A 24,397-nucleotide genomic window follows, 5' to 3' on the forward strand; every position below is an offset into this window, starting at 1 on the left:
TGCAAACGTTATAATCGGACACAGCATTCATGTGAATTTGTTCTATCGGCACTGTACAACTACTGTACATACGACTTACTAGTCAGGCTTGTGTTTCGAGTGTCATATTAGTCTCTTCAATTTGCTGTTGTTTTTTAGATAGAAAGTGAATCTAACTGTTGCTCTTCTTTCTTTTGGTAAATATTGTACATCAGGTATTATTAATAAACAAAATATTGAGGGATGACGATACCGTATGTGTAGAGTGTTGTTTTAACGAGTTTGCACTTCAATCAGAATCCATTGTAATATTTTCTTAGTGAAAAGTTTTTTTTTTTCCCTTCTCATTTTACAACAGAAATCCATTATGCTGATTTGTTCAGTAGGTGCCTGGTAGTCGTCAGCGCGGCCCTGAAACTGTCATCTGGTGTCTACTCAATTTCAAACTGCTGTGCTACCTGTTTCTAGCAACAGATGAATTCAATAATAAATAACGCAGAGCAAGTCAGCTGTATACCTAATTTTAGCATCATAATAAAAAAACAAAAAAATGCATATATTTTCTTTCTACAAAGTGAAGAAGTGCTTTTGTCATTAAAAAAAAAAAAAAACTTTTGTGTACATCCAATGTATACTTACTTACTTAATTACTTAATTATGTTTGTACGGTTTATCCCTTTTCAGGCCGGCGCTTCCCCAGACGCCCTCGACACCTACTTGTGGTGGAAACCAAGTTTGATGGAGAACAGTTAGCAACAGACCCCGTAGACCACAAGGACCAACCACAGTTCTCTACAGAGCTGGCCTGGGAGCTGGACCGGAAGGCCCTCCATCAGCACAGGTAGGCAGAAAGACCAGCATTTACTGTGCACGTCAAACCAGTCTTGTAGAGAATTGAAATTCTTTAACTTGCAACTCAAAGGGGCTGTAAGCTTAAGAGATTTATATTTAAAGAATAAAACCCTATACTTACTTGTGCAACTTAATGCAAAAAGTATAAACTGCCCTTTGTTGCAGTGTGGCGCTTGACAAAATCTGCAGTTAAAAAAATAACCACCTAAATGCATCAAGCCATTGATTTTACTGTTCATACCTGTATTGCATCCTTGATTTGCTTGTTTTTGGTCAAAACTTACAATTTGACAGGATTTTCCTGAAAATGGCACGTGGTCCTGTTGGCAGATTATATGGCTTATGAAATGAAAAAAACAAACAAATGTTTTTGTTTTTTTTCAGATTACAGAGGACACCCATTAAGCTACAGTGTTTTGCAGTAGATGTGTTATCATCTGCAAAGGAATCGGTGGGCTATATTATTCTTGACCTAAGACCTGTTCAAGAAAAGAAACAGGTGAGTCTTACCTTGCCTAATCTATTTTAGCATTTTGATACTGTAACCTTGTATTTTCAAAGAATAGTAAACAAAAAACAATAATTCTTATATGAGCTTCTTTTTACCTACATCTATTAATCTGACCACCTAGAATAATGGAGTATGTTTATGAAATATATGATATAAGTTGTTATACAGGTGCACTCCACTTATAATGGATCCTGTTAGAACAGAGTTCCATTTACAATGTATTGAGGAGGCATGTCCCTGCCAAACAACATGGGTTTTAATAGGGAATTACTCTGGTTAAAAATGACTCATTTATACCGTATATACTGTTTAATACGTACGGTTTTCCTGTTCCACAAACAGGTCTTTTGAATTTACTGGTAATATGTACAGTTTAATACATACAATTCCAATTAATATGTAGTTTTTCTGTTCCACAGGTAGATATTTTGCACCTCCGGCACAGTGAGTCACAGCAGCGTTTGTGACGTCGGGCAGGAAAAAATTGCTGTTTACTTTTATTGTTCTATGTTTTTGTTGGCACAGCCATTGTACAGTTTAAACGTATACAGTTTTAATTACATTTATCGAAAATATAAATTTGTAAAATGGTACTACTTATTACATTGTACGGCTCGCATTGTGTTTTGTACAAATAATAAACTCCCGTTCTTTGGCAGTTAAGCTTTCTTGTATTGTTTATATTGAAGGCATTTATGTTCACAGTTACATACAGCATTTCGAATTGTGTTTTAAGTACTTAGTTTATAAAGTACAGATTTCCATTGTCCCTTGGAGTCCATTATAAGTGGAGTGCACCTGTATTGCCAAAATCTTAAAACTATTGTTTTATAGTTTTTTTTAGGGGGAGGGTTATGACAAACTTAGCAAGGTCTAAAAAACAAAGTTAAATATTTCTGGATTACTACAGGACACAAAGGGATGCAAAGAGATACTGGATACATGCCACCATGTTGTTAGGAAGACAAGATGACTTTCAAAATCTACACCTTTTGAATTTAGATTTTATTGCAAATTCAAACTTTCTTTCTTTTTATAGACTCCTAAATGGTATCCGTTGTTAAGCAGCAAGTACACGAAAGTGAAGCCTGAGATTCTGATTGGTATGGCACTTGAAAGTGATGCCAAACCTTTAACTGATGGATTTAAAGCTAAAGAAGCACCACCGAGGGAAGGTAAGGTTAAATGAAAGCTGGATACCCACTTTGATCCTGTGCAATTCTGTTTTAGATGGGTTTTGTAGAAATTGAGGTTTAGAGTGGAATCTCTCTGCGATGCACTTACAATGGGATTCCAGAATCTGTTTTCTGACAATTTAACACAACACGGTACTTTTTGGATAAACAAATGTTTCAAAGGGTCTCATATTGACAGCAGCCTGTCGCATGATGAGTGACTGGTTTGGCTGAAGCCACACGTGACAGCCAGACATGGCTGAAGCAGCACATGACATAACTAGAAGATGCGACAAGTGTAATTGGAGACAACTGTCTCACTCACCAGTATTAAAACCTGAACTTCATCTCAAGACAGTTATCTCCTTGTATACTAGATGCGTTTTGAATATTTGTCATAATAAGCTTAACATTCTGTTTGTTTGATTTGTTTTGTGCTGGGGTAACACTTTGGAAGTGGTCAATTTCAGCTGGTGATGGGGTTTCTTTTGTTTAATTTCACTCTTACTCTTTTCTCTGTATGTTCCTTCTGATTTTTCTGTCAAAAAAGCTAAAAGTAAATATTTTACCAACACCAAAAAAAAGCAACCTAAATGGCTTTCAGATTTAGGTGAGTATTTCTCAGCTTGCTCTTCAGTTGTCTGCCGATCTGTTTATGCTAACACCACATATTGATCTTAAATTACGTACTACAGTAGTCTCCGGCTATGAGAACACCCCTTGGAAAGCAAACGAAGGGTTCTCTTACCTAAGGTGTTCTTTTAAGACATTGAACATCAGACCCAATATGCATCAATAAATAAATAAATATTTATTACTTGTCTTGACGCATGTGCATCAACATATGATATGAATAGAATAAGTAAGAAAAAAGCAATAGACAATTGTATGTTAATAAACTATAATAATAATAAAATAATAGACAAACTAACATTAATAACATAACTGTCAAACTAAATTAACACAGCACCCCTACACACAATAAAAAATGCAGTTCTAGATTAATTATGAATGCCTGTACAGGAGCAATATTCAAGACCTGCACAAAATTATTTAATAGAATGGTGAAGCAACTCACCAGCACGGAAACACCAACTTGCTCTGTGACTTTCAGGAGATCCAACAAGTTCCAACTTTATGTAGCAAGAGAAACAGCGGCACATTTTGATATTTGTTTACCTGTCATTTTGTAGCGATGAGGAAATCAGAATACAAAACGAGGCAATGATATGACGCCGGTTCTGGAAAGATTTAATAAACCAATTAGTGTGCCTCACGCCATGACAAGTCACCATTTGAATTTGTTTGATGCTGATGAGTTATCAGGTTCCAAAACAGTACCGTATCAGTTGTGAACGAATCGCTAACGGTGCAAAAAAAGGTGTTCTTCTAGGCAAAGTTCCTGTTCCTGTAGCCGGAGCATTTACAATGGGAAAAGTGTTTCGCCACAAGGATATTCTCTTAGCCAAAGCGTTCTCTTAGGAGGTGCTCCTATACACAGAGACTACTGTACTACACACACAATAATACCAAGACAATGTGAACATTTCCCTCTCTAGATGTACGTATTGCCTTTTAAATTAAGTAATTTTGTTTGAGGAGTAACTGAGGTTAGAGTAACATAGTTAATAGTTTCTTCCTGCAATTGTTCTGCAAGAAAAGGGCGGTATCAGGTGTCCTGTTTGGTTAACCAAGTGTTTATCTTTTTGAAGTTACTCCTGCGTTCTCTAATCTGGATCCTAAAAACATTACTGCAGTCCTGAATGAAGAGGAAGGATATCATCAAATTGGACCACCGGAATACTGCAATGAGCTTTTTGTCTTGTCTGTTACAGTAGCTTTTGCAAGTCAGTTGGAGCAGGTACATTTTTGTATTTCTTTCACATTGTGCTACCTTACGTGTATGCAGCAACAATCTGAAATATTTTACTGTAATTTCTGTAATGATCAATCAATACTTGTTTGACATGATCTTCAAAAGGGGGTGCCCTTTCAGATATATTTGGTTCTTAATCCATATTCAACCCTTTTGTAAGCAGCAATAATTGAGCTCTACACGGAAGGCGTAAAGGGGTGCAAATGCACCCCACTTACATACACGGTTAACTTATTATTTAAAGCAAAATAATTACCTAAAACTGTTTTATATTATTATTTTAACAATTCTGTGTAGAATTAACATTATTTTGAAGTGCTAAGCATTTTTTAAATATTTAATTTACTATTTCAAAAATAAAACAGTGCTGTTAACAGTACATGTTTTTTAAATTGACAAACATTAATAAATACAAAAATAAATGTTATGTTGCATAGTTAACATGTACAAAATCTAGTAAATAAACAATTTGTCAACACATACCTGTGCTTAAATAAAGTCACATTTGTGCATAAAGCAACTTAAGTCTTTTTTTATTAAAAAAAAAAAAACATGCACAAAGAACTTGCATGCATAAAAAAAGAATGCCAGTCCATAGAACCATTATCAAAGTTCCTATGTATAGCAATTCCACAGTACATGCACACTTCAGTTATACCTTCTTTCCTCTGCTGTCTTCTACAGTGAAATCCTTATGATCAGTGGCATATTCTTCAGGGTTTTTGTGTGTTTTTTCTTTTTTTTACATTTCACCACAATTTGTAATTCTGTTTTAAATTCCAAGAGAGTGTAAATACTCCCTAGCATACTGTAATACAGCTTTAAGTCTCTCGAGCAAGAACATCTTGTTTTAAATTTTGCAAGCGTGTTACAATCCTCCAATAGAAATATAGGAATTTGCTGCCACTCAGGTGGGTTTAAAATATTCAAAACGAATCAATGCGAAATACAAGTCAGGAAGGCGGGACATTGCTCTATTTTTTCATGAGGAAAGGGATCAAGCCAGCGTCAATTGAGTAACCATTTGCAGTGTTTTTTGGTGTTTATTAGATATTTTGTTTGTATCGGAGGGTGTATTTATTGGTTTTTATCAGTTAAAACTAAAAATCAGAAGCCCTAATTATACACACATAGACGCTTATTCTAATGTAGAAAATTGAGTACATACTACTAAAACAAATTCATCTGCAGGGCTAAATCAATAATTGTATATTATTATTTTCTACATCTATCCCAGCTCCCCTGCAACTCTCAGCACTCTATCCTGCAAGTAAACAGGAGCAGCACATGGTAGCCTATAAAATATATGGAAGACATGCCTTTTTTGCACGGAAAAAAAAATCGGAAAAAATAAAATCATATTTGTTCATATCGGGTAATAAGCAGCATACTGTAAATAATTCAGTTATCAAATACAGTGCTGGAATAAGATGTAGTGTACACACATAGATGCATAGGTTCATGTAAATGATTATTGGCTAAACAAATATAGTTGGAGATAAATCAATAATTTTAGCAATGAGACACCATTGCTACATCTCCCTCCGCTCTCCCACAACACAACAATCTATTCTGCTAATAAGCAGGAGCTGTGCTTGTGGCATGTATGAAATGTATATATTTTGTAACCCTCGGAAGGTGGAAAGGGTTGCAAATGCACTTACCAAAAATGTAATCCCACGTAAGGATATACCGTGATCTTTAAAGAGTTATGAGAGATGTTAATCTTCAACACCACAGATGGAAATAATGCTCCCATTGCACAGCAGTTTCATTCATTCCTGGATTTGAGTTTAATAAGGCACACATGAGCTTGTTACCTATACACTGTGGCTAATCAAGCTCATAGTAACACCTGGAGTGTGAAACTGCTGTGCAGTAGAAATCCCTGAACACGCTATTTAAACTTGGTAAATAGATTATTATTATTATTATTATTATTATTATTATTATTATTATTATTATTATTGCAAAAATAAATAAATAACAAAAGTGTAATTTTACTGGAGACTAAAATCCTGTTTTGAATCCGCAGTGCAGGTATAAGATGTGTAGTGCCAGTAAGTCTTGTCCTTACTACCCAGGTGATCACAACTTTTATTTTCCAAAGGTTTTTATGAAGGTTAAAATAGGACTACAACCAGACCCTTTTTTTGCTGCACTCTGGCCCTTTAGTAGTGCGCCCCTCAGACAGAATGGGTGTTTTGAATCTTTCATTTAACAAAGAATCAGATTGAAAGAGCTTTTGTTTTCTTACAATACTGTTTTTCTTCTGGAGCAGGCGTTTATAATCATGATAAAACAAGGTGTGTTGCTGTGAAGTTACCAAACAGCAGCTTTGCTTCTGCCCTAACAATGCACCTTGTTTAATGCAGTGGCTAACAAAATTGGTAGCTTTTTTGTGTTATTAATCCACTGATCCACATAAACACTGTTTATTATTTGATCATTTGCAGTTGATTCCTTGTACAATGAAGCTTCCAGAGGAAAGGCCAGAGTTTTTCTTCTACTATACATTACTGGGAAATGATGTGACCAATGAGCCTTTCACTGACCTGATCAACCCCAACTTTGAACCAGAAAGAGCATCTGTGAAAATCCGCAGTAGTATTGACGTCCTCCGAGTGTTCCTCGCTGCACAGCCAAACTTACAAGTATGAAAATATATAATGCATTACCTTAATTGTATGATAGCTCCCATTCACAGGTTCAAATGTGTACATGAGTTTATGCGGAAGCCTTGCAGGCCAGTATACATTTGTAAATACAAGCTATGTCTGTGTGTGTGTCAGATCATGTTTGAAGCACATGTCAGATTTTTCAACAGTGCCCAGTATGAGTATATTGTAAGACACAGTATAATCTGGTGCCGTGAAAGTTCCCATTTTAGAACTGTGATTGCACTTCAGTCAGCAATTGAGCAATCTCTGCCCTTTAATCCTGGAAAAACTTTGACGATTGTGACAAATTGTGTTGTGGTTTTGTGTCCACTTGAGACCCGAGACAAATTTGTAGTATTATTTGTTCATTTAGCATTTTATCATTTTATCCAAGGCGGCTTACAGAGACTAGGGTGTGTGAACTATCTATCAGCTGCAGAGTCACTTACAACAACGTCTCACCCGAAAGACAAGGAGGTTAAGTGACTTGCTCAGGGTCACACAGTGAGTCAGTGGCTGAGCCGGGATTTGAACCGGGGACCTCATGGTTACGAGCCCTTTTCTTTAACCACCGGACCACACAGCCTCCTACCTAAGTCTGATGTGAAAGGAATGAAGAGCTAGTTGTTGTTTCATTTAATACAGAAACCCAATAATATTTGGTCATAGCAATATACAAGGAAAGCGATGTTTACATTGCATATTGTACTCCGAATTTTACCTGCATACCATCAAACTGTCTAACCATTTTAGATTTTCATGCTTGCTTTTGTTTTATTTTTACAGATACACCTTTGCTGTGGAGACCAATCCCTTGGCAGTACAGATATTTCAATAGCAGGTCTGTTGAAGAAATCCAGCGTTGATATTGAAAAGCAGCCTGTTGCAGTAGAAGGGGCTTTCACCCTGATACCACCAAACAGAGCTAAACAAAAGCTGCCATCTGTTCCTCTTGAGCTGCAGCCAACTGTCGGGGTGTCGGTGACATTAAGGAAAGAGGGAGTTAATTCACAGGTACTGTTAACACTTTAGAATAAACACAAAATTTAAACATTGACATATCCACTGCATTTCTATGTATTAATATTATTGAGGTGGGGTTTATCTTGACATCCTGTATATTACTAGAGATATGGATTCTAAGTAAGGTTTCTGTGTACTTCCTTTTGCTTAGCCTTCCAGCCCTGACAAAGGCCAAGCTGTAGCTCAGACGCCTGTGAAGAAGAGAGTTGTGTCTCCTACTTTCCCCAAGTCCCCAGCTCCAGTTCAGAGAGCCAGTACGGCCCCCTCTCCCAACAGCCCCTCCCCTGAGAGCCCCCCATCCCCTCTCAACAATGACCCAGCGACTGAGAGTGAAGTGGATAGCCTGCAGGAGGACCACAGGCAGGCCAGGCAGTTCCCACATGGTAAGTGGAAAAGCTTCACCTATTGAGGGATGGCCAGGAAGAAGACTTAAGTAACCCTGTGAACCCTAACTTAATTGAACAAACTCCTGTGTTTTTTGGGTTTTTTTTTTTCTTAAATACCTGAATAAACAAAACCAGAGAAGGCCAAAAATGATTCCAAAATGATGTACAGTTACCAGATTAAAATGTCACTTTCATGCTGCTTAGTCTATAGTTCTAACATGTAGGCATTGAGCAGAAGTTCCTTTAATTAAAATGCAGTACATGGTGTAATTCTATAGTCTGTAATTGTTCAGCAGGTGCCCCTTGAATTTAATCTCTTAATGTCAAACTAAAAGATTTATTTATTTATTTATTTATTTATTTATTTATGTATGTATGTATGTATGTATGTATGTATGTATGTATGTATCTACCCTTTGAGACTGAGGCCTCATTTACAGAGGGGGCTGGAAAACAATACTAAATAATAATAATCGCAACATACAAACTCAATAAAAATATGTCTGGTTCAAACTTAATCAGCAGCATACAAAGAAAGTAATTTCTAAAACTTTAGGATTCCACTGGAATTGTTACAAAATGAACAAGTCACCTTAATTGTCTGTATCTGCGATAAATACATATTCAACTCTATATTTTTATTGAAAAAGTATACATTAGTTTAAATGTCTTGTTTTCTGGTTTGGCAGAGTCTAATGGGAAGGCTAGTGAACCACCTGAAGAACCACCTGTATCAAAATCACAAAGCAGAGCAAAGTCCCCTCTGCTTTCACAGCCTTCTATTCAGCGTAATAATAGGTTTTTTATGTGTGTTTTTTGTTTGTTTTTAATGCATGGAGTGGGGAGAGGACTATTGCAATGAATGTAACACATTATCATCATCCCAAGTTAAATTGTCCATTGTGCCGTAGCTCAGAATCAGCTTGAAGTCGGCAGTCTTGAGCAGACAGGTTCATTTTTAAAAAAAGGCTCGGAGACAAGTTTTATTGATGTGTTGCCACACTGGTTTGAGGTAAAGAAGCATCCACAGAGCATTCAATAGATACTTGTTCGAGTCACTTTCACTTTCGAGAGTCAAGACTTTGTGTCTGTCTTCTGACAGCAATTAAACCAGCACTCTCTGAATTTTGACAATTGTAGCAAACTACAAACGCAGTAACAATGTATCTGTTTATCAACCGTTATTAGATTGCAAATGTAATTTACGGGGAATGCTATTATATTTAATAATGCAGTAAGATGACATTGACAGCAAAGCTCACTCGATAACACCCCATACATAAAATGCAGTAGTCAACTTTGTGTGGAACAAGTTATGCGCCGGTTGTGGACAATTTAAGTGGGGCCAGTAATACAGTACATCAGAATTTACTTTGGGCTGAAATTGTTGGAAGGGCTATAGCAATAACAGATCTGAGAGGATTGCAATAGTCTCATCCCTAACTTGTTTTACTTTTGATTTGAGTATACTGTGTATTTATTTTAGTCTATACTGTATACTGGCAGTAATTCCTTTAATACCATGGTCTTCCTGGTTGAAAGAGGCCATTCTTAGTATTTTAAACAGTTGGCGCACGGGGTGCAATACTATGTAGTGTAATTGGTTATTGTCTTTCTGGTTTAGCAGCATCCGATGGGGTTAGTAAACACGCCGAACAAATTGCTTCAGAATCTCACAGCAGTCCAAAGTCTCCTCTGCTTTCAAATCCTTCAGAGCAACGTAAACATTTTGATTCTCTCTGTTTGGTAGTGCTGTAGTAGTGGTGATGCATAGTTTGTGTGTCCATTTTCTATAGCATAGCTGTTATGACCGTTTTTTTTTGTTCTGTAAGAACGTTACATATACAAATTATACTGATTTTATGTGGCTCTTTTGAGTCTACATTGTTACAGTGTTTGCTGGTTAATCAACAGGTAATAATGAAATTAGAAAAAAAAGACTTGATACTTTTTTATTATGATCTACAAACACTTTCAAGAATTCAAAAGGCTCTTCATTTTTCTTTAAACTTTCACTACACCTGAAGAAGAGACTTTTGAGGTCTTGGAAGCTTGTGTTTGTACATCACAGGACATGTATATCAACACTTTAAAATATGTTTTCTACCTGATCTGCATTCATATTATCTGCATTCAATGACTTTTTAAGCAGATCAGGCAAGCTGAAGTTAGATCACACATATATTACTGCCTTTTGAGAGGGGTTGTGGGAGAAGGAACAAAAGTAGTGACTCAGTCCTCTCAAATGAATTTAACCTTTGTTTTTGTAGCAATATGCTACAGAGGAATATTGCTGGTTTTTTTTTTTTTTTTTTTTTCCAGTTCACACAGAAAAGTGTACAGAGTCTGTTTGCAGTTTTTTTTTGTTTGTTTTTGTTTTTTCAACTCTCTCCCAGTTGCCAGGGATATCTACAATTACCTATTTATTTACATTTACCAGTTGCCAACAAACAGAAAAGAAATGTTGCCAGAAAAGAAATGTTGCCAGATATTAACAGTTGTAAATGTATGGTTGCTTCTGGGTATTTAGTTCAGACAATGTCTTTCTTTTGCATGCTCAGGACCCTCCAATGCTACCGAGCCAAGGCACCAGTCTGATGCGGTCTCAAGTGCCTCAATTTCTACCTCTGCACCAAAGATTGCTATCCCAGCGTCAGCACACCATTTCTGTTTTGCACTGGATTTAAGAAGCATTAAAGACATGGATGTAGGCTTTCCTGTAAATTGCATGCTAAGGTAATAAACGTATATATAGCTGAATGGCATCATCCCTATATTGGTAGATTTCAAATAATGATTTCCCACACTATTGTGATAAAGTACAAGATCTGGTATCTTGTATTCACACAAAGCAAAGTTGTATAACCTCTTTAAATGTGAAAACAGTTCTTGCAGCATAGTTTATCTGTAGGCCATGCTTTTGTTGTATGTGAAGGTTATTCCTCTAGCAAGTTTTTAACTTCTGATCTTAGGTATCAGATAAGGGTGGGTGGTATTTGTTGTCTACTGAACAACAGACTAGCATTCTCCTAAACTCTATGTATGTATGTATGTATGTATGTATGTATGTATGTATGTGTATATATAGATAGATAGATCATTTCTTTTTTTTATACTTTCTAGGTATTCATACCCATTCTTCGGCAGTGCAGCACCCATCATGACCAACCCTCCTGTGGAAATTCGAAAGAATATGGAAGTTTTCCTGCCTCAGTCATACTGCGCATTTGATTTTGCTGCCGTGCCTCATCAGCTACAGGACACTTTCTTTAGGTTCTCAGTCTTCCATTTCTGTCATGTCTAAAATTGTGCTTAATTTCCTACATCCTCCAAGATGAACGTCCTAGGCGAGTGATCCTCGCTGATACCTTTCCCTTGAGGTTTGAAAGATGTCAAAGATAGTATAAACTGTAATAAATTTGCATGCCAATAAGTCTAATGCCCAAACCATACCCTTTTCAAAGCATGCTAGATATCAAATGTTTCTAATCTGTATTTGACTGATACTTGTCTGCTGAGAAGATTTTTATTTGCATTACCAAAAATTTAAGAAATCATAGAGAAGATCTTCTATATGCTGACGTGCTTTTTCTAAAATTATAAATGCAGGAATTATAGCTGCTTGCTGTCTTGTTTCCATCTGTAGCATAACGTGTATTATTTTGCAATTAACTTCTAGTCTGAACAGTCTTTGATTCGCCTTATTTCAGGTTACCTCTGTTAGTGGAGGTATGGCACAGAGATAAAACAGCCAAAGACATTCTCTTGGGAGTAGCGAGACTGCAGCTGTCAAACGTCCTGACGTCTGAGAAAACAAGGTTTTTAGGCCATTCGGGCGAGCAGTGCTGGAGGCAGACCTACAGTGAGAGAGTCACAGTTACAGCAGCCAAAGGGTAAGTAGCAGTCATTGCTTAACGAGTAGCATTCATGACTAAACGGTGGATATGCTCTAAAATGAGCCACTTGGGTTGTGGCGTTACCTGTATGTTCTCTATTGATGTTGAATAAACCTGCCATGAGAACAATCACCATGCTGACCACTAGACCTCTTGACTCCAGCTGGAGTGAGGTGTGACCAGTAGTATTCTGCATTGATAATTACAATTTGTTCTAGACCAGTGGTTCCCAACCCCAGTCCTGGGGACCTACGTTTGACCTTTGACGTAGCGTGTCTGCTGGTTTTCATTCCAACTAAGCTCTCAATTACTTAACTAGACCCTCAATTTAACTGATAATTTACTTAATTAGACCTTTTTAAATTTATTTTGGCTCTTAAACAGCTGCAGAGTTCAAGTTACTTAAAATGGTACCGTATAGCTAACTTGAAATATGCAGCTTTTAAGAGCTGAAAACAATTTAAAAAGGTCTAATTCAGCAAATTCAATTAATGGTCTAGTTAAGTAATTGAGAGCTCAGTTGGAGTGAAAACCAGCAGACACGGGGTCCCCAGGACCGCTTTGGGAACCTCTGTTCTAGACAACTGCCAAAATAACCTTGTTAGGGAATGTCCACTAGATGGCAGTAGTGTAGAGCTGTTATTTTCCAATAGGCTGTTTTTTGTTTGTTTTTTTTGTTTGTTTTTTTTCATTGATGGATCGGCACAATAAACATTTCACCAATAGCCTGAGATTATATTAATATTGTAGTAAATACTAAAGTTATTAAAACATCAAATAATGCATTATTCCTCACAAAATATCAATAGAAAACAGTGTCAGATTTCACATTCATATCCGTTGTGGCGCTAATCTGATATACCATTTGAATCCACATTTCAACAAATCAGAAGCAATTTTTGTTTTGATTTATTTTTAAATCAACTACAAATATATTACAGTACTTACAAGTTATCAGGTACGTTTATTCAGTACACATTTTGTATAATATATACATATACTGCAGACAATGACCATGTGTTATTCAAACAAAATGTACTGAGCAGAATTTCTAAAAAAACATCTTGTTATATCTGTCTCCCTCTACAGACCAAGTAACAAAGTCTCTGAGCTGTGCTATTTCATGACCCTGGAGAACTTTGGTCTGGTGAAAACCCAGGAGATCTTCATATCTGACTCTTCTCAGGTAATATTTTCTTTTTTGTTGCATCCATTAAAGAACAACATCTTAGAAAATAAGGATTTCAGTATTTTGGATTTAAAGTAATTGACAGTATTTGGTATGTCTACAGGCACCAGTGAAGTGAGAAATGTAATGTTAAAAACAAATCAATAAAGTTCTATGCCATCTAACTCATTTGAAATGGACAGACTTGCTGGGCAAGCTCAGACTTCCTGAGCACTTTCACGTGTGTGCCAAGTTATTTATAGAAACCTATAATTTGCATGATTGTTTCCCAAATGTAGAGTGCCAGTGCTGGGCACCCAAAACCAGTGCCACAATCTCAGCCACCCCAGGACCATGTACCACAACAGGAGCCTGAACCAAGGGAGACCCTGGAGTATAAGGCAGCCCTGGAGCTGGAAATGTGGAAGGAAATGCAAGAAGACTTGTTTGAGAACCAGGTTTGACCATATCTACATATTAAGACCAATTTTTTTAGTATTTATTTTTTATATATATAATTAGCTCAAAGATCCAGCTGCCCAACGTTCCGTCTATATACAGTATATATAGTATACACCGTACAGGGTCATTTCAGGCAGCCGATTATGTGGGGCAAATAGATTGCCGTTTGCCATTCCCATTTATTTCAATAACAAAGGCATTGTTTATACCGTGTTAAACACGTTGTATATTTTGGGCAAACTCAGCTGTTTGGATCTCATTATGTGGCATTCACAAAGATTTAAATAACAGATGCTCTCCGTCTACTGTAGTAATGGCTCTTTCTAATCCACCAATTAGTTGTTTTCACCTCGTTACCTTGCCATTCACATAGATTTCAATACAAAAGGCAGCACTTTACTGTAGTAAAAGCTTGACAGATCAGTCAATCAGCTGTTTGCACCTCATTACTGAGCGATTACCCCTGTACTGTACCTTGGCTCTGTAAATAAAATGTCTCTGTTAGATGCTGTGCGCTTGCTAAAGCATGCTTGGAACTCTTGTCAGTCAGCAAACAATGCAATGTTGCTTCAAAAAGCTGGGGTTTCTGTAGTTGAGGAGGAGAATGCTGACGAAAATACAACCAAAACTGAAATTGACAACACCAGAGCTAGTAGTGTCATGTGAGCTGTTCAGTGTGTTGATATTGTAACGTGTGGACAGCTGATTTGCAAGACAATGTGGGAATGGACCTAATTATGGACTGGGGAAGGGGAAGGAAGTACTCTGTAAATAATGAGTGTTTGTAAACTGTGTTATTCTTGTTCATATCTGTTAGCGTTCTCTGTGTTTTGGTGCTTGTGTGACTAGAGCTGAAAGACTGCCTGTGTGTGAGTGCGTCACTGAGGGGGGTGGGAGCAGGTCTGACACGACCAGTGATATGGAGTGTTGTACCAATGAGTGAGGAAGGGAGAGGGACTTGGGTGTGTGTGTGGAGAGGAGATGACAGTTTAAAAGAGAAGCGGGATCTGGCGGCGGGAGAATTGAGAGAGTGGAGAGGTTTAGTTAGGAATGAGAGCCAGTGTTCACTAAAAGCTAAAAAAAAATAATTACAGCGGTTTCCTACTGCTTTGAACCACAACTGTTGTCTGTCTCATTATATCCTGGAAACCCTGCAGCTCAGCGCTACAATATGTAAATAAACCCTGTTCGCATGCGGGGCATATCAACTTCAACCTGCGTCTGGATCTCCTGCCTGTCACTCAGCAGCGAATGCATGCACGCATACACACGACAGACAGCTACTCCGTCACAAACGTTAATACCCTCTATCATTCTAACAAGGGATTTAGGGGAGTGCCCTAATAAAAGCTGAATCTCAAAACAATAGTAATATTGTAGAGTAATTGTTACAGCTGTGTATAATGGTGTTTACATATCCGCCCTTACTCTGGTCCCATCGCAGTCGGATACGTGACGGATAACTGTACTTTTTATTACGTTCATAGGTTTTACAGGGGTGGGAGTGTTCCGTCTATAGACAATTTTCCATCTTAAATATTTTGGGAACTGTGAAAAATGAGTGTGTGTTTGGAATGTGTACTGTAGCAATGACGGGCGTTGGTAAGCCAAGAGCTGATTTTGTAAGCAAAAACGAAAAGTTGTATTCAGCTGCTTGCAGTTTACTGTGAAAAATGTGCATTTTATTTTCCTTACAGTATTACACTGTAAAGTCATACTTTTATCAGAGCCGTGCATTTGGTTACTATGATTTGGTGTTCGAGTTATACTTCTACAAGTTAGTACATTGACCTAGCGAGTCAGTGGCATATATGATGTTACAATTTACTAATAATTTGAAGGCATCTGTGGTTTTAAAAATTCATGATTATTTCTACGTAGTATTAGAAATGTAAAGAAAAATACAAAAACTGTCATTTAAGGTTTGCCGTGTATACGATCTATTGATTTAAAGGCAGCAAAATATGGAAATTGCACGTTCCTTTTCAATAGTATGTCAACGTCATTTTAAAACTAGTTTGCAAAACTTGAAAATGTCGCTGAATTTGTCACTCAAGGCTGTTTAAAAAAAAAAAATCAATTTGTCTGCTTTGTTACGTTTTTTTGCAGCCAACACATTTATAGAACCTTGATACATTTATAAAGATTGTTTCAATGTTTCAATGCCGTTTGACCTTTTGACGTAGCGCAAATACTTCCAAGGTTAGCTCAAATATACTGTATTTAATAGAACAGAAATAAATAGAATGTCTTTGGTTAGCTGTACCTGAGAATGCAGTGAAAACAAGCAGCCATATTTAGCTGGAAATGAGGTATTCTCAGCACAGTAATAAGCTTATAGTTTTGGTTTAAAGGCAGCAGGAGCATAGCATGTGTTTTTTGGGGTTTTTTTGTATTTGCTTGACAGACGCCCTAATGCACAGCGACCTTAGAGGTAACAAGTTATTACAATAAGCTAAGAAACAAGCAATACAGCTTTTTTGTTAGGTTTTTTTTGGTTTCTGTTTGCACCTTATTTTGTAAAATGAAACAGTTTGTGAAATGCTGCACAGTGTGTTTGTTTCTGTAGGTTGTATACACATATTTGCTTTGTATTTATAGTGTATAGGCTACGTGCAACTACTGTTAAAATATAAACTGCTAAAAATGTTCGCCTTGCTTCACTCCGCACCATACGTTTTCCGTCTTGGCTACTTTACTCTGCTCCCACCCCTGGTTTTAATACATCTTTTTTATTAGTGTAATGAGTGTCCTTTTAATAAAGATTTTTAACTGCATACATTCTTGTTTGTTTTCATTACTGTACTGGTGATTGGGGGACATTCTGAATGTCAGGTTATTGTGTGGGAGTTTATACCGTCCATTCTAAGCGGTATATATAAAGTAACTTTATACTGGTAATTTGCGGTATTTATTTCATGTTGCATTGTTGTTGTTTCATAGGCACATTCCTAAACTGACAAGATTATAGTTATCATATTAAGTAAAAAAATAAAAATAAAAAATGATTAGGGGACCATTGCAATACGTTTAGTTTATCATATAGTAAGATGAACAATATATATATATTTTTTGTACAATATATATTTGTGGCTTATTAGGGTACAGGTATTCTGATTCATATTAATGGACCTGTAATATGGTCTTGCAGTACATGATCTGTCAAGACCTTTATGGCACAGCTAAGTATAAGTGGTTGCATTCGTTAACAGTTAAAACAGAAGGAACTCGCACACATGCAAGCCCTGGCAGAGGAGTGGAAGAAAAGGGATAAGGAAAGGGAAGCTCTTGTGAAGAAAAAAGTAAGTATTGGCAAAGACTGGTGATAAGTATATTTTTATTTATTTATTTATCCCCGGTCAAACCCAGCAAAGTCTTTTGGTGAAAAAAAGATTTAAATCTTATAAAAATATTTTCAATTACTAGTACCTTAAAATGTTTGTAAAGTGTAAGCTCCAGTTTTGTGTTCTGAATCTAATATAATTGTAATTTTCACCATGGTACAAGTAAGTATGTGTTGTGAATAACTAATATATTCTTTTGTATTAAGTTGAGAAAACAAATGTAGCAATTTGCTGCTGTGTTACTGTTTTTTAACATGTGTATTATCATAGACTCTTTTTGCTGATCTAACTGTACTGATCTGTAAAGGTGAGTTTTAAACACAATTGTTTGTGGCAGGTATCTGAGTATTCTATACTGGAGGAGCAGCTTCAAAAAACCCTGGCAGATCTCGAAAAGAGAGAAAAGCAACTGGCCTTTTCTGAGATGGAGGTGAGCTTGATTTCATTTGTGTTTTTTAAAAAGGAATGACTCTCCTTTCCTATCCAGGCAACTTGCTCTGCCTGCAGTAATACGTCATCATGTGTTGCAGATCTGACCTTCTGAATATGGGGGCCTCATTGTTTACAGGGCTGAAAAGGCTGAATGCATTTCTTAATATTTAGATTATTCTGAAATAAACAAGAATGAATTATTCAGTGTCAAATCGGGGATTGTTGTGATTTTATATATAACAACATTGTTGGTCTGTTTTTAGTATTTTTAAATATATTTTTTCAAAGGGTTAGGTGGAGCGATTTTAAGTAGAGAGAAACTAACAGTTTCCTTTTACCATGCTTGACGTGCATTGCAATGTGTACCCATCGAAACGTGTTTGTCCTTTTTTAAAAAGCTTTTTAGAAACAAAAGAAAGTCAAATACTTATACTACCTAAATATATTTGAAATATTTTACCGGATTATATAGGTTTCTTTATTTTAATGGGACCACCAGGATTCCTACTTTGGTACTTGGAAAATTTAAGTTCAAATTGTTCAAACTAAAACAACACCACTGAAATATGTAGTATACTATTGCAACTCCTTTTGTAATAGAGGGAGTAAATGAGGTCTTATCTCTGTGATAAATGCTTTTGCTGACCATAATAATTTGCTCAAAATGGAATTGGTTGATGGCAATCGTTGTTTAAAATTTGTTACTTATGTTACTTTTAAAATTTATATTTAAGTTTCGTGTTTTTAGTGGGAAGATAAATAGAAGCTGGGTAAATAGCTGTAGTGTAAATCTGTGCTGGAACTGGTGTGGCATACTGTGCAGTGTGTGTGGTTTATGCAGTAGAGTGACCATTGAAAACCCCTTGTTTGTGACTGAAGCTACAGAGACTGAGAAAGGAGATGCAGGCTGACCATGAGCGTAGCCTGCGAGAGCTGCAGGACAACAGCCGTCGTGTCCGAGAAGACTGTGTCCACCAAGTGGAGCTTGAGAGGTTAAAGGTCAAACAGCTGGAAGAGGACAGGCATCGCCTACAACAGCAGGTAGGTGATGATGGCACTGCATTGCCTTCACACTGGGTCAATATGTGAAAGTCCATGAGGTGAACTATTGTCTCTGGGGTTAGGACAGCATCAGATTCATTTGTGAGGGGGTGGGGCATGACTTTGATTTGTTTTCAGTGGGTTAATTATCAGCGATTTCAGTACTTTTTTGTTTTAATATGGCAATTGATCAGTCAAAGGCTTTGTTTGACAAAGTTAATAGTATTGAACTCAAATGGCCATTTTATTGAAAAGTAGCCTTCAATTAGGAATCTTCAATGTAAGGTTAAAGTAATTTATGTGAAACTGTCCATTTAAAAAAACACACATAGAATGGGAAAGAAAAGCGTATGACAAAGTCATTCTGATAAATACATACGCCATTCAAACAAATATACCACTGTAATGCTGTTTTAAAATAGTTCAAATATCTTCTTCATTTATATGAACACTAGTAAAATAATCTGTATTTACCCCCCCAAAAACACACACACCTTTTGTATTTATCCCATGCCAGGGATCAGATGATTCTCTTCACATCAATATTTAATTATACCCTTCTGCTTTCATCATTTGCATGCGTTAACTTTTCATTGATCAGCTGACAGTTCTACTAAAACATGCTTCAGAGTATAATGTAATAAGAAGATATGGAAGCTTATGTTAACACCTGGTTTACTATACGCATTGAACTTGTTGTAAAACAGTGACTTGGACGTGTGCTGTTTGACTAAATGGGTTTGACAGACAAACCATGATCTAAATTGAAAGAAGTTTTAGAGCTTTTGTTTTTCCAGCTCTTGATATCTAAAAACCTTCAGACTATTAATGTAGAGAAGGCATTTTTAGTATGGGACTGATATATATATATTTTTTGAACAGTGTCCCGAACAAATCCTTAATCTGAAGTGACTGTACTGTTAGATGTTAAATTTGCTTTTCCAATTACATTCCAGCCTTAGAATCGTCTGCGAAAGTAAATGCAACAAACACAAATTTACACAAGATTCATATCCAAGGTTGTTTGGTGTTTGTTCTCTGGTTCATCAGTGAATGATTCTCTGGCCGTAGTGTGGGAATTTCAGAATTGCCACAGCCCACAGTATAAAATTCGTACTGAGAGAATGCATTAGTAAGGTTTTTTTTTCTTTAGGAATGTGTAACATAGTTCTTATGCTGCTTTTTTTTGGACACTAAGAGTAAGTTCTATGTTAATATGTGTTTACTATGCTGCTGTATTGTAGATGTTTAATGTTCCTGTCTTCTTTTTTTTCTGCAATATCCATATTGTATAATTCAGTTCAAATGTTACTAGCATTAATTAACTTACTTGCAGGAATTAACCCTTTTAAATCATTAATGCATTTTACGTAAAATAACAAATCATTATCCATTTCCTTGACTAGACAATACAGAAGAAAGGCCACATGTTTACAATACACTTACTAATATATCCTTAATGGATATCATGTTAAACCTTTTTTTTTTTTAATCTGAATTAGTGCACAGTATAAATCGCTCTTGTCGTATTTGGACAAGTCTTGAGAAGGTTAAATAATGGACTGCGCTGAGGAAAACTAGAGACAAGATGCTATACTGCTTTATATCGTTACTCCTCGTGTCAGGAACATGTAAACAGAGACATTTTTCTTCCATTTGCTAAGCAGAGCCCAATCTCTCTGTACTCTCAATGATGTACTCTGTGCACTCCCCCCGTGCCCTAGATTCCCATTTCTTGTTTGCAGGATTTTTACAGCATCTGCTTAATGTCAGATAATAGCCTGAAAAACCTTTCTAAAGGACATGCCAGTGTACAGCAGTGGCCACATTAAGCCATTTCCTATAAAAAATGTATAATTTGAGTTTCTGTACCTATCTATTGTATTTATCTTTCTGTCACTCTGTCAAGGGAGATTTACAGCATTGTTTATCTATAGGGGTTGCCAAAAAAAATAGCCAAGATATGTAATGCTGCTTAGAAATTTGACTGTCGCACTTATTTCTCTAGTGAACAGAACATATATTCATTGGTATACTGGTAGCCCTGTTTACCGTATTTAAGTCGGTGAAATTAATTTAATTAAGGGCAGGTAGTATGGTTGTTGTCTTTTTACTGATCTAGTTAATCCCCTTATTTTATTTTATTGTATTTATTTATGTATTTATTTAAATACACCACTTGCTGAGCATATGATACTCTAGTAACCTACCACAAGACACTGGGAATTAGATTTTTATAACTTGATGGTTATTTTAAAATGCATTTGCATGTTATTTGTTTTTTATCGTTGTATAATTTGTATTCTCTTTTTTTGTCATCTAGCTTCAAGATGCAGAACACAAGTACAGGCTGTTGGAGAAGGACTTCCTTCAGTTCAGGGACCAGCAGAGCACCAAACCAGAAATCCGACTTCAATCTGAAATTAATCTGCTCAATCTGGAAAAAGTAGGAGACTGTTTTCTTTTGAGTTGTTGTCGTTGTTGCCGTCAAAGAGAAATTAATCTTTTCACAAAAAATAAAAATAAATGTTCTTCCAACTTGCAGCCCATACCAAGCAATATACCAAGCCTTTCATTACTGTAGGGTTGTATCTAGGTCTGCAGGGTTGAGAGAGTTGATAGAATTTAAATAAAACTTATTTTAAGCTTTTTTCCAAGCTTTAGTTCAGTCAGACTCCATTGACTTCCCATTATAAATAGTCAGTAGTTGTACTGGTACATTTATGAATGGGAAGTGTAAATGCAACTTTTGTGTACAATATCTGAGCTTTACTAAAGGAAGGAAATTGCAGTTCTTAGCTTATTGTTGCAGATTTTTAAGTTTAAATAATTATTGTGCTCATTCTTCCCTTGCCTTGCATCAGTGCAGAATTTGGCTGGTCTACATCTACCTAATATTTTTCTGTCATTTTAAAGGTATGCTAAATTTCCATTAGTGATTAATTTAAAAGCAATCATACCAGGACATGTTTCCACTTTCCCAGACTAAATGCAAGACATTTCCAAACAGACCAGGCCAATCAGCTATTAGTGATTTTATTAAAATAGTTCAACAAGCATCATAATTGATTTAAAGAGTTGATACTGTTTTTTATATTTAGGTTAGGTGCTAACTTTTTATTTTTTATTTTTTTTATTTTGTGTATTTCACAAAACACCTACTTAGTAGAGAGAGAGATATCAGTCCCATATGTAGATCATATTATCAATGAGAATTGGGTTTTGTGCAGTGATAAGGCTTCAGGATTTTGTTTAACCCTGTAAACCACTTGGACTTATAGATTTCCCGTCACCATCATTTCCTCCTATGTCAGGTTTGTGTTGCAGTTGGATGGCTGCTCTAACAGCTGGCTCCATGGTCAATACTGTTATTGTCAGTTACTCTTCACGGAGAACACCATTCCGACTCACTGGAGAGAGCAAACCCCCAGCCACCCATGTGGTCTTCAGGCTACAGTTCATTTTGATCCCAGTCCCTTATTTACTTTTAATGGTTCAAATCTCATATAAAGTATAGTGTACCAAGTGCTTGAAGTTAGAGTTATCAATCCTCCCTGATGGAGGTGGTGTACAAAAACAAAAAACCAGAAAGCAAGTTGCAGAATCCCAACCAGTGAACAAAAACTGTTTCATTGTTGCTATCACCCTTCGTTCTTAAAATAGCTGAGGCTGGCTTTTATTAAGACTAATTTATATTTAAACAGACTTTAAAAAGCATTTACTGTATTGTCACTGACAAATTAGTTTGAAAGAATGAAGATTTTTGGAGGAAAATTAATTTATTTTGGATGTCCAAAGTTTAAGACTTGTCTGTGGGTAGACATCTAGGTAATAAAAAATAAGGTCATATTTTAAGAAAGAAAATGTTCATCTGCCATAATATTTACATGGAGTGACATAACAGCTTGAAACCATATTGTGCTTTAGAACAGATAAACTTTGTCTGAGCCAGACTTTTTGTATATATCATCTTTCAATAACTGTGAGCACTGAGATGCTATTACTACTTTTCATTTATTTGATGTATTTGCTTTTTAAGGTGGAACTGGAAAGAAAGTTGGAATCTTCAACAAAGTCTAAGCTACATTATAAGCAACAGTGGGGACGAGCTTTGAAGGAACTTGCAAGACTAAAACAGGTATTGTAAACTACAATGTGGATATTATTTTGACACAAAGCAAAAAACTAACTTAAAATAATTACAGCAAATTTTACCTACCATAATACTTGTTGTCCTCTCGTCCATGGGTCTAATTTTTGAGAGGAAAAAAAATCACATTGTGGTAAACATGCATTTGTTTTTTCAAATGGTATTTAGTTTTTTTTGTAGCAATTGGTGAAGAAAAAATGTCTGAGCTTTTGTACCTAAATATAAATCCTTTATTTTGTAAGGTACGTCTTCTATTACTGCCTTCTTACTTAGTTTGCCTGAACAATATATACCTGTAATTCAAAGTTTATATACTTTTTTTAAACAAACTATTTTCGGGCCCCTAGGAGCTCTTCATAAGGAGAGCTGACATATTTCTACTTGATTAAAACTATGTATTATAATTTATAAAAAAAATTCTAGTTCAAATATTGTAGCGCAGCATTTTATTTAGTTTAGATAAATTGATTCTCTTTTTTTTTTTTTCTTTGGAGTTGGTATACATACTCGCGCATGCACACACACACACACACACATACCTGATGATTTTAAAGTACTGAACTGTTTAAAAAAACATTTTAGAACATTCTTAGGATAAGCTTCTTTGTAAATAGTCATCTGTTTTAGGTTCCACACCAGCATAACAATGTATTTTTCTGTAAAGTACATTTTGATGCATATTCCTTGATTAACAGGGTGTGGGTATGAGCTGTTTGTGTTTAATAGCTGTAGGTCTGTAATCTCTTCTAGCAATTTGTCACTTTTAAATCCTACTGGAGGACTGGCAACATTAGAAGGATTAAACACTGAAAGCTTCATCAAAGTTTGTTAATAACTGTTAATGACAAAATCCAGCTGGAAAGCCTAAGAACTTAATGTTTTAGCGTATGTGCCAAAGTATTTTTATTTGTTAAACAGAGGTGTCCATAACTAAAGGTGAAGTAGGGTTATAAATCTGTAACATATTTATACAACACATCTCCAGGAGTAGACATGAACATAAGTGTTTTCAGTTCAGCTTCAGAATGGGTTTTTACTATATAGGAGCTTTTTCTTGTGGAAAATACTTTCTGCACCAAAGCATGTGACCCGTTGATGCACTTTTATTGCCTGCATTGTACATTCCACTGGCACTCTTTGTGTCTGGTTCAGATCAATTGAATGGTAACATTAATGAATTTCAGGAATAGTAGTAGTTACATTGCAAATCTTATTATTATTATTATTATTATTATTATTATTATTATTATTATTATTATTATTATTATTATTATTATTATTATATTTCTTAGCAGACGTCCTTATCCAGGGCAACTTACAATTGTTACAAGTTATCACAGTACAAAGTATCGCATTATAAAATATCACATTACAGAATATCATAATACAGATAAGAGCAGATATGAAAGTACAATAAAATCAATTCAAGTAAGAGCAAAATA

At 35.9% G+C, this 24,397-nt stretch overlaps 1 protein-coding gene across 4 annotated transcripts in view; it reads left to right on the forward strand.

Moving 5' to 3' along the window:
- LOC117973210 (centrosomal protein of 120 kDa) overlaps positions 1–24,397 on the forward strand; it is a 30,446-nt gene that overhangs the window by 367 nt on the left and 5,682 nt on the right. Inside the window, exons 2-20 of one of the 4 annotated variants that reach the window (XM_034924678.2) lie at positions 664–820; positions 1,216–1,330; positions 2,382–2,517; positions 4,230–4,378; positions 6,850–7,047; positions 7,840–8,067; positions 8,228–8,459; positions 9,152–9,250; positions 10,087–10,182; positions 11,024–11,198; positions 11,586–11,735; positions 12,173–12,355; positions 13,448–13,544; positions 13,826–13,984; positions 17,201–17,290; positions 17,670–17,762; positions 18,644–18,805; positions 21,129–21,251; positions 22,845–22,943. In XM_034924678.2, the coding sequence (XP_034780569.2) occupies positions 664–820; positions 1,216–1,330; positions 2,382–2,517; positions 4,230–4,378; positions 6,850–7,047; positions 7,840–8,067; positions 8,228–8,459; positions 9,152–9,250; positions 10,087–10,182; positions 11,024–11,198; positions 11,586–11,735; positions 12,173–12,355; positions 13,448–13,544; positions 13,826–13,984; positions 17,201–17,290; positions 17,670–17,762; positions 18,644–18,805; positions 21,129–21,251; positions 22,845–22,943 (2,741 nt within the window). The remainder of the gene's footprint in view (positions 1–663; positions 821–1,215; positions 1,331–2,381; positions 2,518–4,229; positions 4,379–6,849; positions 7,048–7,839; positions 8,068–8,227; positions 8,460–9,151; positions 9,251–10,086; positions 10,183–11,023; positions 11,199–11,585; positions 11,736–12,172; positions 12,356–13,447; positions 13,545–13,825; positions 13,985–17,200; positions 17,291–17,669; positions 17,763–18,643; positions 18,806–21,128; positions 21,252–22,844; positions 22,944–24,397) is intronic. The other 3 variants (XM_058992473.1, XM_034924681.2, XM_034924683.2) reach the window with 3 other exon arrangements.

This window comes from Acipenser ruthenus, chromosome 2 (genome assembly GCF_902713425.1).
Source record: "Acipenser ruthenus chromosome 2, fAciRut3.2 maternal haplotype, whole genome shotgun sequence".
In the NCBI taxonomy this organism is placed as follows: Eukaryota; Metazoa; Chordata; class Actinopteri; order Acipenseriformes; family Acipenseridae; genus Acipenser; species Acipenser ruthenus.